This window comes from Pseudorasbora parva, chromosome 16 (genome assembly GCF_024679245.1).
Source record: "Pseudorasbora parva isolate DD20220531a chromosome 16, ASM2467924v1, whole genome shotgun sequence".
Lineage (NCBI taxonomy): Eukaryota > Metazoa > Chordata > Actinopteri > Cypriniformes > Gobionidae > Pseudorasbora > Pseudorasbora parva.
The window spans coordinates 10,411,141-10,425,270 of record NC_090187.1 but is presented as its reverse complement, the minus strand read 5'-3'; the positions used below and the strand labels follow the sequence as shown (position 1 = coordinate 10,425,270).

General features: G+C 39.2%; 1 protein-coding gene across 2 annotated transcripts; it reads right to left on the bottom strand.

Annotated features, from left to right (window-relative positions):
• Window positions 1-1,262: 1,262 nt before the first annotated feature.
• Window positions 1,263-13,793, bottom strand: ccnp (cyclin P). 2 transcript variants are annotated; one of them, XM_067419512.1, is made up of 9 exons: window positions 13,654-13,793; window positions 12,762-12,890; window positions 12,146-12,221; window positions 10,641-10,810; window positions 10,470-10,568; window positions 8,873-9,028; window positions 8,647-8,805; window positions 4,037-4,215; window positions 1,263-1,885 (listed from the first exon to the last, which is right to left on the bottom strand). In XM_067419512.1, the coding sequence occupies exons 1-9, from the start codon at window positions 13,702-13,704 to the stop codon at window positions 1,708-1,710; spliced, it is 1,197 nt and encodes a 398-aa protein (XP_067275613.1). In that variant the 5' UTR covers window positions 13,705-13,793; the 3' UTR covers window positions 1,263-1,707. The 2 variants fall into 2 exon arrangements, with proteins under 2 accessions (XP_067275613.1, XP_067275614.1); XM_067419513.1 differs by lacking the exon at window positions 10,470-10,568.
• Window positions 13,794-14,130: the final 337 nt, after the last annotated feature.

Below are 14,130 nucleotides of genomic sequence, written 5' to 3'. Positions count from 1 at the left end.
AGTTGTAATGTTTTAGCTTTATTTAGAACGATACGATTAAAAATAAATAACTCTACAATCATTTTCAATGAACACAGTTAGCCTAATATAGAAATCTATTGTTGTTGAGTAGGACCCATATAGGGGTTGAGTATACCCATGAGTATATATATGTTGTTGAGTATACCCATAGGACCCATATATTCTCATCATGTGAATATTTCTCCCTATCATTTATGGGTGTATTTAGAGCCATATTTGTATGTTACTGGAACATAACTCGAGTGAAAAGGGGTAGCAATAGCATTTTGGCCATTTACAAGCGGGGCCGATTGGACAGAACTCGACTGCAACGTGTGAAACAATACCGGCAGTCAATGAAATACACGCGTCAGACTGAACTATATAGCAAACCTCCCGTCCCGGGAAACGGGCGCTCCGTGAAATCTCCTTGTGCCTCACACACACACGCGCCTCTCAAATGTGCCAGATCTGGAGCGCTCAGCTGTTCTACTACAGCGCCACGTGGTTTTTGCAGGGCGGAATGACGCCGCGCGCTCGAGTCAGCCAATCAGCTGCGCGGGTGTGCGCGGACATGTGAGGACGAGAGTGGAGGAGCCGCGCGCACATGTTCGGTACTGTGCACAGGCTCGCGTTGAAAAATTTGTGGTCGGTTCAGATGACGTCATAATTGTGTGCGTGTGTGTGTGTGTGTGGGGGGGGGGGGGTGTTGCCAAATGTTTTTGTTGTTGTTTTTTAAGGCGTAATTAAGCTACTTTCAAACATATGCCACATTGATATTTTGCTTCTAAAGCAGATTAATGACCCAAATATTCTATAGAAATTATTTACTGTTAGCAGATAGAAGTCAAGCACAGCCTACTTACCACCGCACCCCTAATGATTTCAACACACTGTGAAGTTACAGGTGTGTCAGGAAAAATAGTAGCTGACACACGGCCATGTGCATGAATATTACGCACTTAATCCTTTTACTATAATCTGGCAAAAGTGATGCTGGCTTTGCAGGGTTACGTTAAGCTTTGTGTCACATTTAACAATTGTCATTACATAAACCAACAGAAATCTAAAAGTAGTGTGTTTGCATTACCAGGCTCGTTTTAACATGCATTGCAGATCTGGCAACTCTGCACATGATGGCTCTGCTGAGTGTCATGTGAGAAGGAGTGAACAGAACCTCCTACACACACTTTTTTAAAAACAAGTTCCATTTCACACAGTGATATACGGACACATGAAGAATGCATGGATTCACAATGCGGTTTTCCAAAACAGACATCTCTTTTATTTTTCACAATCTTAAAACAGACTTGGAAAGCACACATTTTCAAAAACACTTAAAAACAGTAAATGTTTCAAAGTGCTTTAATTTCATAAGATACCGTAACACCTATTTCAGTTTATAATATTTTCACCATAGCATTGATAAACTCTTAAAAGCTACACAGAAACAGACATAAATACACATTTCTTTTTTTATCCTTTTACATCAAGCGACAAGATTACTATAAAAAGTTACTGAAAACTATTCAGCCCAAAGAGTACCCAGCTCTCCTACAGAGGTATTTTGATGTCCAACACAACACAATACAATACTCAAGACCGGTCACAATCCGCATTCATTCTCCTCCCCAGAGTAGTAGTGCTATGCAGCTGTCCTAAACATTTCCGGCCCCACTTGGCCTCCTCGCTGGTGTTGATAGAGCGTCACGTATGAGGGCACGACAGGCCCAGTAAGCCAGGGGTGGCCTTCAGGGCAGGGTGCATGCTGACATGAAGGGTTTGTATAGTGGAGAACTTGATGAAAGTGGCACGGGTCTCACGAGTGCGTGCTCTTGCAGCTGCCATGGCCATGATCTGCATTATACTGAGGAGAGCTGCTTCACTGTCTCAGGAATGGGGGAGAGAGTGTTGTAAGACTTGGCAAAGATTATAAATCAAATATGGTTTTTGAAAGTTATGCTTGCTAAGGCCACATTTATTTGATCAAAGTACAGTTGTGAAGTTACTATAATTTGAAAGGAATGTTCCACTAGTCGAATGTGTAGATTTGTTTTATATTTTAATTTATTCATGTGATAAAGCTGAATTACTCCAGTCTTCAGTGTCGCATGACCTTTCAGAAATAATTCCAATGTACTAATTTGGTAGCCTGACAAGCCAGACCCACATCAAGATGTTTGGTCTGTAAACTCACCGTAGACAGGGCTCAATCTGAGGGGCGGGATAAACGGTTGTCTTTCAAACTCCCTCTGCACGCGATAGGATAGCGCTACCACCAACCAGAGCAACGAAGGTGAAACAGAGCTAGTTGATAGATTAAACATTCGCCGTATCCGGTCAGCAAAACTCCGAACACATCTTCCCTTTTTAAGAATGACTTCAGTGCCGTTCTTTGTTCTTTTCTCAGAGAAAAGCTTAACTCCAAGTCTTCCAGTCACGGTCAAAGCTGATTCAAAAGACCGCCGTTCGCCAGTTTCTGTGTTTACTAGAAGCATGCAACGCAACTCGGCTGTCGTCATTATGGCCCCGCCCACCGACTCTACACACGATGTGATTGGCCCGGCAAGAGTTAGGGGAATACAGCTCAGAAGGGTATTGAGAGTTGCTAGACGACACTCGCGGGCAGATTAGATTTGCTGCCGCTAGGGTGCGTCTAGATTTCTAGGCTACTAATTTGGTGCTCAAGAAACAGGATCACAGTTTTTAAACATCAGAAAAAACAAAAATTGAAAATTATTAAATCAGCAAATTACAATGATTTCTGAAGGATTGTGTGACTGGACTGGAGTAAGAAAAAGACTGGAGTAAAAAAAGTTGAAAATGCAGCTTTGCCAATTTTCTCACACAACATAAAAGCACTATGGGTGAGCTATACACTCACCTAAAGGATTATTAGGAACACCTGTTCAATTTTTCATTAATGCAATTATCTAATCAACCAATCACATGGCAGTTGCTTCAATGCATTTAGGGGTGTGGTCCTGGTCAAGACAATCTCCTGAACTCCAAACTGAATGTCAGAATGGGAAAGAAAGGTGATTTAAGCAAATGAGCATGGCGTGGTTGTTGGTGCCAGACGGGCCGGAAAAGTATTTCACAATCTGCTCAGTTACTGGGATTTTCACGCACAACCATTTCTAGGGTTTAAAAAGAATGGTGTGAAATGGGAAAAACATCCAGTATGCAGAAGTCCTGTGGGCGAAAATGCCTTGTTGATGCTAGAGGTCAGAGGAGAATGGGCCGACTGATTCAAGCTGATAGAAGAGCAACTTTGAGTGCAATACTCGTTACAACCGAGGTATGCAGCAAAGCATTTGTGAAGCCACAACATGCACAACCTTGAGGCAAATGGGCTACAACAGCAAAAGACCCCACCGGGTACCTGTTCTGTTGAGACATTCAGATGGTAGAGTCAGAATTTGGTGTAAACAGAATGAGAACATTGATCCATTATGCCTTTTTACCACGGTGCAGGCTGGTGGTGGTGTAATGGTGTGGGGGATGTTTTCTTGGCACACTTTAGTGTTTGCCCCTTAGTGCCAATTGGGCACAGTTTAAATGCCACGGGCTACCTGAGCATTGTTTTTTGACCACCATGTACCCATCCTCTGATGGCTACTTCGATCAGGATAATGCACCATGTCACAAAGCTTTTCAAATTGAATGTTTGAAATTAATAGTTTCTTGAACATAATGAGTTCACCGTACTAATGAGTTCACTGTACTAGAAATGGCCCCCACAGTCACCAGATCTCAACCCAATAGAGCATCTTTAGGATGTGGTGGAATGGGAGCTTCGTGCCCTGGATGTGCATCCCACAAATCTCCATCAACTACAAGATGCGATCCTATCAATATGGGCCAACACTTCAAAAGAATGCTTTCAGCACCTTGTTGAATCAATATCATGTAGAATTAAGGCAGTTGTGAAGGCGAAAGGGGGTCAAACAGTACTAGTATGGTGTTTCTAATAATCCTTTAGCTGAGTGTATAATGCAGAGATACAGAAAATAATCTTAATCTACTTTCTGACCTTCCTATATGGATACTAGAGGCAATGCACCAGGCCGTCTCTCCATCCGGGGTGGGAGCTTCCTGGAGGATCCTTCGGGCCAGACGGAGGGCAGCACCTGCTAACTGGGCGGGCAGATACACAACACACTGCCCCTCCAGGAGCGAGAGCTCCAACAGATATCGCGCCATCCAGACCACCTGAACACAAACGATTTAGGAACATTTTATTACAAGGCCACATTGAATGACCTCATTAAAAATGTAAATAACCAACCTTATGACAGCAGTAACTTAATTACACCTACTCCTTTTTAAGAGAAGCCAAATGGCAAGTCGACTCACTTAGGATTTTGGAATAAGTCACTTTAAAATCAGTTTATCAGAGCAAAAAAGAGCAGAAGCTTTCATCTAAGGTAGTGTTGGAAAAACTAAAGACGAGAAAAGGGGAAATCTACCAAGTAAAACCACATGAAATGGGCACGGCAGATACAAAAGGGCTGAAAGCATTTGAGGACTAGATAACGCCGCCTGCATGTCATTTCTTAGGAGCACAGATGTTGAATGATGCTCTTGAAGCATATTGGAATTCCATTAGCATTTATGATTGTATACAGATGTTTTCCCCTAAGTGAAGATAGAGAAATATGGAGGTAAATAATAGCAAAACCTAAATTGGTTCTAGTAATAATAAAGACAGTACACGCTTCATGCATAGTCTTTAAAGGGATAGTTCACTTTAAAATAAATTCGGTCATCCTTTACTTACCCTTAAGTTGTTTCAAACCTGTATGAATTTCTTTCTTCAGCGGAACACAAGGGAAGATATTTTAAAGAATGTCAGTAACCAAACAGTGAACTGGAGCCATTTACTTCCATAGTAGGAAAAATACTATGCAACACAGTGCAGTTGAGCTCTGTTGACATTTGACAATGTGTCGCTTCATTGCTCTGATTGGTTGTAGCGCTATCCAATTGAGGTCTTTCCTGGTTCGGTTTAAACACGCCCCATAATCACAGCCCAACGGAGCAGTTTCAGGGTGCGTTCACACTTGTAGTTCGGTTAGTTTGGTTCGTTTTGTCCGGACCAAAAAACAAAAACAAAACATAGTCCTGGTCCGCTTAGCATTCACACTGACATTTTTAACAGCAAACCTAAAGTTACTGAACCAAAGGCATAGGGAGACGGTCACAATCTGATTGGTCGGCTTATATGATGTAAGTGCTTGCTTACCGAACATTCAAAACAATGCTGTGTGCTGGATTACACGCAGCCATTTTATGCATGTACATATAGCATTATTTTTTACCAGCTGAGAACTCATGAAAATGTTCAAAACATTCAAAACAAGGCTGTGTGCTGGATTAAACGCAGTCATGCGTGTACATATGGCATTATTTTTACCCGCTAAGAACTCATGAAGAGCTCATAAAATGTTCAACCCTTCAGACCCATTTGAGTAAATCTGGCATACATGACGACACAGACAAACTTCTTTTTTTCCTCTATTTTCTAGAATTTAGTGGAAACAGCCCAAACTGTCTGCAGGAACCTGGAGCACACAGGGCCTGAGTTACACACTTTCAAAATTAAATTTATTAAAAATATAAAATTTAAAAAAACTACTTTTTTGGGGGGGGGGGGGGTTATTACAGCTTAGACAACATATACTTACATGTTTATGACTTTTAGCAGTGTTTTGTGTAACTTCAAAGGGTTTCCTGTAAAATGATTGTATGGGATGCTTTTCAATTTGGGTATGCAAAATCCAGACGGAAATCCCAAAAAAATGGCCCTGAGAGCAAGAGGTTAAAGTGAACTATCCCTTTAATGGCAAAAGAATGACAGGTCTGATTCAAAGCTTGGGGGCATCAGATCAACTGCTACAAAAAAGGATAAACACATTAAGATTATTTTAGTCAAAATGGCTGAGAAAGTACAAAATCATTAGTAATCGGGTTTAATCAATTATCACCTAACCAAAAGCTGGCAGCATTATCAAATTATAAGGGTGTAGTTATGTTATAATGGTTTAGTCTATCGAAAAGCTTTTGATAACTTCTTGCCGGTATGGACTGAAGATGATCTGAGCTGATTTTGGTGAAAATGGTCAAAAAAATTATCTAGGCTAATTTGTGAAATTCAGACCAGTCTAGGAGAACTTTAAAAAGTAGGTTTTCAAAGAAATTCAAACTGGCAGAGCCAATTTGAGCAAATATGGCATAACTGACATCATTGGTCTTGATTTCTAAAAGAATGCGGAGAACTGTTTCATTAAAATAGACTAAATTAATCAAACATTAACATTGTTTGGAATTTCATTTATTATTTTTTTTAACAGAAGGTGGCACCGTTCCAAAACTTTAAAGGTGTCATGAACTGGCTTTTTAAATTTGTTATACTGTTGTCCGAGGTCAACTAATGACGTTTGTGTGGTTTTTACATTCAAAAACATCAAACTGTCTAAGAGGAGTTTAAAAAAGTATAATGAAAAAAAGTCAAATCGTCTTGAGCTGAGGAATCAAAAGAAAAGATAGTCTCTAACCATTATGGTTCAAAAGTCATTAACCTGTTAACTATCACCCACTTTTTGAAAATATACATGAACATTCACCATCCAAACTTAAAGCTACACTGTGTAACTTTTTTAGTTTATTCTTAGCTAAAAACACTTAGTTCTTTCAAAAATATATGTGCTCATTAATGTATATTTACTTCTTTCAAGTAATAAATTATTCTCATAAGTTTATAATATGCCATTGAAAATACATACGGGTGAGGGGTTCGAATGCAGGTCGCTATGATGCCCCTCCATCTTGAAAGTGCATTAAACCAAAGAGGGATATACCCATAAATTCAAGCTTCGCCTTTCGAGTTTTAACACTCGATGGCACCGTGTCGAATGTGAAGAGGGGGATTGCCATGATAGTCTTGGACTAAATCAGCCACCGTAGGAGTTAAAACGAAATCAAAATTGAGAGGAACAGAAACTATTATTCCCTGGATGGTCATATACCTTTTCACAGCTAGATGAGGGAAAATATCACACAGTGTAGCTTTAAATTAGCCTGACAAGCCAGACCCACATCAAGATGTTTAGTCTGGAAACTCACCATTGACAGGATAAACGGTTGTCTTTTAAACTTACTCTTCACGGCGTGCACGCAATTGAATATCGCTACAACCAACCAGAGCAACGAAGGTGAAGCAGAGCTAATTGAAAGATTAAACTTTCGCCGTATCTAGTCGGCAAAACTCAGAACACATCTCCCCGTTTCTGTGTTTACTAGAAGCACGCAAGCGCAACTCGGACGTTATGTTAAGCCCCATCCACCGACTCTATACACGATATGATTGGCCCGACCAGAGTTTGGCGTTTACAGCTCAGAAGTGTATTGCGAGTTGCTAGACGGCATTTGCGGTAGATAAGATTTGCTGCCGCTAGGGTGCGTCTAGATTTCTAGGCTAAACTTAAATGGCAGCAATTCAAGAATGCTTTGGAATATAGATATAAGTTTGGTATCATTCTAAAGAATACAGTCAGCAGATCATCAAGTGAAATCACTTTTTAAAAAAATTATGAAGGTTTAAATTTACTGTAAATCCAATATACATACACAGTCCAATTTGTGTTCCAAATTTAAAGTGGAAAATTGAAGTTCCCATGAGATTGTTTAGGTGTTGTACCACACATAGCCACTGGGTGTCATTGAAATGCCATAGATTTTTTTTAGTGCAAATTCCTGTATCAAATGTATATTTTTTTTGTACAAATATCAAAAAACTGTTGGCAGATATAGAACCATGAGACTCAGACCTTTCCGACGATATGCACTGTCACGATTAGAAAAGATTTTTTTATTATAAAATAGTTAAATAAATGTTGTAATATGAAAAATGCCCACTAGGGGAGGAGCACGCTAGAAAAATTTAGAGTACTGTTTCCATGGTAACGCAAGGGCCGATTTCAAAACTGTTTTCACTGGATGAATCTTGAGTTTGTAAGCTTTTGAATGAAATAGTTTGTGAACATTAGATCAGGATAAATATAGGATATAATTGTTTTAAACATGCAGTGGCAAAAGGGCCCACCAGTGGACCAGTGACTGTTAACTTTAGACAGTTGGCAGCTCTAGAGGGATTGAGGTAGAGACTCTAAATTGGCTGTGGTGAATGTTTAGGCAGTCCTCTGTCTGTGCACCAAATTTCACAACTTTTTACCATACGGTTCTATGGGCTGCACTACACTTCAAGAGCAGAAGAATGAGAAAAGTAACAGATGAAAAAGGTGCCATTTTGCAGACCACAACCAGGCTTCTCAGCAAAGCAATTTGATCGGCTATTTGAGCTGTGACTCATTTCTTTCTTTAAGTTAATTAAGATATTCAAGTAAGAATTTCTACAATTCCATTTGGTCCTCACCCTCAGAAAAAAAGGTACAGTGCCGTCCCTGGGAAGGTACTCTAAAGTACATCTTTGTACATTACTCACCCCTAAATGGTACATTGTACCTTAAAAGGTACATATCAGTATCTTAGGCCGGGTACCACCCCAGCGATGGCAATGTACCTTTTTTCTGACAGTGTTCAACATTACAATTTAGTGCAGCTCCAGGTTTAGAGTCAACTGACCTTGTTGCTGCAGCGCGCAATGGAAGCAGAGATGAGAAGAAAGTGAAGTGGGGGACAGTAATAGAGATCAAACTTGAGCCCAATCAAAACTCTCCTCTCCATCCGCAGCAGTTGTTTCTTACTGTAGGTGTTCTCCATCAGATAACACAGCTCTGACACCTGACAAACATTGACACCTTAGTGTCGAGATCACATCTCCATTAAACTTTTTAAAATAGTAAAGTACCTCTGGTAATAGACATTCCTCTTTTTTGGCAGCCAGAAAGAGGCAAACCACACCCAGCAACTGCAGGCAGGAGATGGACACTTTGATGAGCCTTAGCGCTCGATCCAACAGGTGGACTGCCAGATACAACGTTTCCTCTGAGAACTGAAACACTTCCTGAGGTAAAAAACAAAAAAACAAAAAAAACAAGTGCCCATCATGTATAACACGTTCAATAAAACAAAAGTTACATGATATGCAGGTCAAAAGTTCAGAATTAAGGCTTAATATTTTTGAAAACTTGATTATGCTTAAATAAAATACAGTAAAAACAGAATCAGTCTAATATGCTGATTTGGTGCTCAAACAATTGTTACAATTGTTTAAAAGATTGCACTACTAAAGGGTTAGTTCACCCAAAAATGAAATTGATGTCATTAATGACTCACCCTAATGTCGTTCCACACCCATAAGACCGTTCATCTTCAGAACACAGTTTAAGATATTTTATATTTAGTCCAAGAGCGTATGCAGTCTATGCACACTTTACTGTCCATTTCCAGAAAGGTAATAAACACATAATTAAAGTAGTACATATGTGACATCAGTTAGGTAATTAGAATTTCTTGAAGCATCGAAAATACATTTGTCCAAAAATATCAAAAACTACAACTATTCAGCATTGTCTTCCGTGTTCCTCAAATAAAGAGTCAGACGGTTGTGAATCAGCGTATTGATTCATGATTCAGTCACGTGACATTGGCGATCCGAATCATTTGTCAAATCACTGATTCACAACTGTTTGACTCTTTGAGGAACAAGGAAGAGAAGACAATGCTGAATACAGTCATAATTTTTGTTACTTTTGGACCAAAATATATTTTTGATGCTCCAAGAAATTCTAATCAACCAACTGATGTCACGTACGGACTACTTAGATTTTTTTTATTCCTTTTCTGGACATGAACAGTACAGTGTGCATATGCTAATGGAACTAAAATATAAAAAATCTTAAACTGCGTTCTGAAGGTGAACGGAGGTCTTACGGTTGTGGAACGACAGGGTGAGTCATTAATGACAAATTTCATTTTTGGGTGAACTAACCCTTTAAGCTAATAAAATTCAGGGTAATACATTTGAGCAAGTACACATAAAACTGATCAAAAGTGACCGTAAAGACATAACATTAAAAACACTATTTTAGACAAATCCCAACTTATTCTCTTTTGAACTATTCAAAGAATTGTGGAAGAAATTAAGCAGCAAAAGTTGCTGTACCGTTAATAGAGCACCAAACCAGATTAGCACTGTGATTGAAACCTCTTATGACACTGAAGTAACACCTGCTGAAATCCAGCTTTGCTATCATAGGAATAAGTTATATTCTAACATACATTACAATTGAAAACAATACTTACATTTTAACAATACTTAATCTTTTAAGAGACTTAAATAAAAAAAGGATCAAATTGACCAGTAGTATATAATTATAAGAACACATAACCCCTATATAATACAACCCACAGTGTTAGGATAACAGCTAATTTTTTTCCTTGTCATTCATGAACAGAAAACAAAAACAGGTAATACTTATAAAACGTGCATCTATTGCACTTACATGGACTTGAATTAGCCAGTCAACCAAAATAGCTCTGGTAGTGTCAGTGAAAGGCTTGGGCAGGTCAGCGTTTGGGAGCGCGCATAGTAGCTGACTTCTCTGTAACCAGGGGAAAAAACAAGTACATGGTGCAGTGATGGGAAAAATCAGTGCTTTGCATCATACCCTCACCATCAAGTCTAAAAAGATGTCCCATGCGTAGGTGGGGTCATAGAGAAGCCCCAGCTTGCAGATGGCTACTTCCGCCTCTCTGCGCAGAAGTCCGGGCATCAGTTCCCGCAGACAAGGTGGACCTGGCAATCTGTTCAGACACTGCAGCAATGCCTCCTCTTCATAGACATCTAGCATTGTTGCACAAGAGTGATAAATGTGCAGCTGAAGCCTGGATTTCAGAACACTTGAGCAGCAACACTAACCACAGTTTTATGCAACATGTTTTTTGATGGGATATACAGTACATAGTTCATTAGCAGTCCTATCAAAGGACAACACCTGCTTTAGTCATCCATATGCATACTACATAAAAACTGCAATAAGAAAAATCTCAAAATAGAACAAAGTAGGCCTACTTAATAAAGGAATGTTCTAGGTTTTTTACAGGTATTTTACCCACGTAATTACATGTAGCATTGTGTTAAAGGATTCACAGAATTTCAATTTGGCAAACTGAAAAATTTAGATGTGATCAGTCACTAGAAAATTTCAATTGGAGCCATTATTTTTTTACAGTGTACTAAATATTAGAATCAATCTTTGTCAACTTGATTTTCTTTTTGTCAACTTCCTGGTTAAACATTAAAGACACTAGTGTTGATAAAGAGGGCAGTTTTTTTTCCCATGTTTTGTTGAACATTGACAGAATTATCCAATAACACCCTTTTCACTCAAGAACTCATGCAGGTACATGAGGCCTATGATCAATCAGATCCAAAAAGAAATACAAAACCGGGCCTAATTGAAAAAAGCAAGTTGACAAAGATTGAATCCAATATTCTGTGATAAAGCATAATGAGCAAATTACAAACAACGTTTTTTTAGGGTTGTTTCAGTGTCATATTTAAGATCAGGATTTTCCACTCAGAACTTAGCAACAGTCTGGCATTTTTAACAGGATGTGTAAACACCAGTTGGTCTTTTGAATGCACTAATAATAATTGCAAGTTAAAATGGAGTCACCGCACATTTAAATTAGGTCTCCGGCCTGAGACTTGAAAACATTCAATTGACCATTAACAGTGCACGAACATTTACATTTATTTTGGGTCCTGCAGCGGTAACTTGGGTTAAGCGCATGAAACCTAAATTCACACGCATACGAATGCAGGAGCGGAAACGAGCTCACGTGAAGATGTTTCACATTTTGCTGCGTTCCAAAGTTTAAGTTTGGTAAACCTGAAATTCGTATCACATGAAGCCATGTGACCAACAGAAGATCAATAAATCAAGGCTTGACCTCGTAGCGGAATTAAGACTGCATTATTGTAAGAAAGTGAACTGGATTGTATGATCTTACATTTTGGATTTTTGTTACAAGTTTTCTTTTTTCTTTTTAAACGCTGCATATGACCATTGCAGAATCTGGATTTCGTATGCTCAAAGTCTAGTGGTCATAGCTTTAGACATGGCCTCAAGTTGAGCAAAATGCAAGTAGCATCAAAGAAAACATTTCATATCACCTGAAGTTATTGACTCGTTTTGGGGGGCATAGTCCATTATAATCCCATCCTCTGCAGATATGGGAAGCCTTCGAACCTTGAGAAAAACAGAAATACTGTGATTATGTGATAAATTACTCTGATAATGGTGATGAGTACTCAATTTAAAGAACCATTTTTTCTACCATGGTGATCTTTTTTATACATTAGGCTACATAGAGAAGATTAATAATGATTATTGCATTTAACTAACACAATGAGGCAGGTCTTCATCCCTGCTCCTGGGAACCCACTGGCCTGACCAAAGTTTATTTCCAACCCATGTCAGCTCACCAGCCTGTGCATCTTCAAGCAATCGAGAAGAGCTTGACTGCATGTCCTGATGAATATATTTGTTGATCCTGGAATAACATTCCTGCCTGAAAAGGGTAATCCTAACCATAGCTCTACCCCTAAAACTAATGCTACCGATAACTTACACCTAAAATTGGCAGATAATAGGTGAACACAGATGTAGAATCATCTAAAAATCTGGTTCTTCTGATTAGCTGCTGGAATAGGGTTCGAGCTAAACTCAACAGGACAGTGGATCTCAGGGAGCAGGGTTGAAGACCTCCGACATAAAAGGTGCAGTTACCCATCGACTCTCCTGGGGAGGTTTGTAGTGCTGCCCTGAACCAGCCTCCTCTCCTTCAGCGAACACCCTGCGCTCCCTCAAAACACAGGAGTTTGCCCAGGTCCGTAGAGGAGCTTGTCTGTCCTCAGTCTTTTGACGTACACAATGATGTCATTTTTTCACAATAGTTAGTAAAGCATCAACATCTTACAGAGCGACAATCTTTCAATGCAAATGCTTTATGAATCCAAAGGCATTCAGATTTTAGTCCTAAACCCTGGAAGAGAATCAGCATGGATTCCTTCTGGAAGTTTTCAATTATGAGGAAATGACTTAAATGTGAATTCTGAATGCGTTGAAACGCTTGGTCAATACACAATAGTTTTAATGTTCACATTTGATGCATATCTGTAGGGAAAATTGTTTCTTCAAAAACATCAACCACAGACCTCATTTTACGCCAATTAAAACCACGGTTCAAAAAATTACACAGAAATCCTAGAAGGAAACCATGGGATGTCCTTTTTGAGGTTGGTCTTCAAATTGATGTCATGACTAATACTGCTTTCACACACACTATCAGAAATGTTGTACTTCCCACTTGTGAAGTCGTGCTTAGGAGCTCATCACATTCAGGTTTTGACTTGAGAGGGCATCCATGTCCTGTATTTTTAACTAGACAACTAATATGTACATTTATTCAGATAGCATGAGAAGGCAGCATTAGACCACATGGAATCTGAATATTTTGCTTAACCCAAGCAAGTACGCCTTCAGATATCAATAAGAATGTACACTGGTGAACTTTTCTGCTGATTGGTTAAAATGGTTTTACTAATCTCATTATATGGACATTATTCACTTTACACAAGAGGTCTAGGAATTAAAGGAGAGATTTTACTGGCACTCTCACCATATGGAGGTCCAACAGTTGCCTGGAATCACAAAACCCAGTTCGAGCCATGATTTACCTGCACACTGCAGCTACCTTCACACACTGATTCTGCAGCTGTTCACTGACACGCAGCATCAGCTAATTAACACCAGTGGCACTAATAAAGCTTACTAATTGACCCTTCATTAAGCCACACCTTGTGTTGCTAACTTGCTCGTCATGCATTTCTCTGGAAGAACTTGGGTAGTTTTGGAGTTGGAGAGAAATTGTACAAATGTATAGTAAGAGTTGCTATGATTCGTTTCCCCAAATAAAACAATGGCTGCATAATATTTGACCAAGATTAATAAAAAAAAAATTAATTTGGTTGTCTGCAGTGTTCCCTGCTAGGGCTCATTATTATAAAATGCGACTGCTAGTTGATCTCAAATATCTAAGTTACATGAACATGGATTTAATCATTAAAGTTTGAAAGTGTGCCATATTCACAGAATG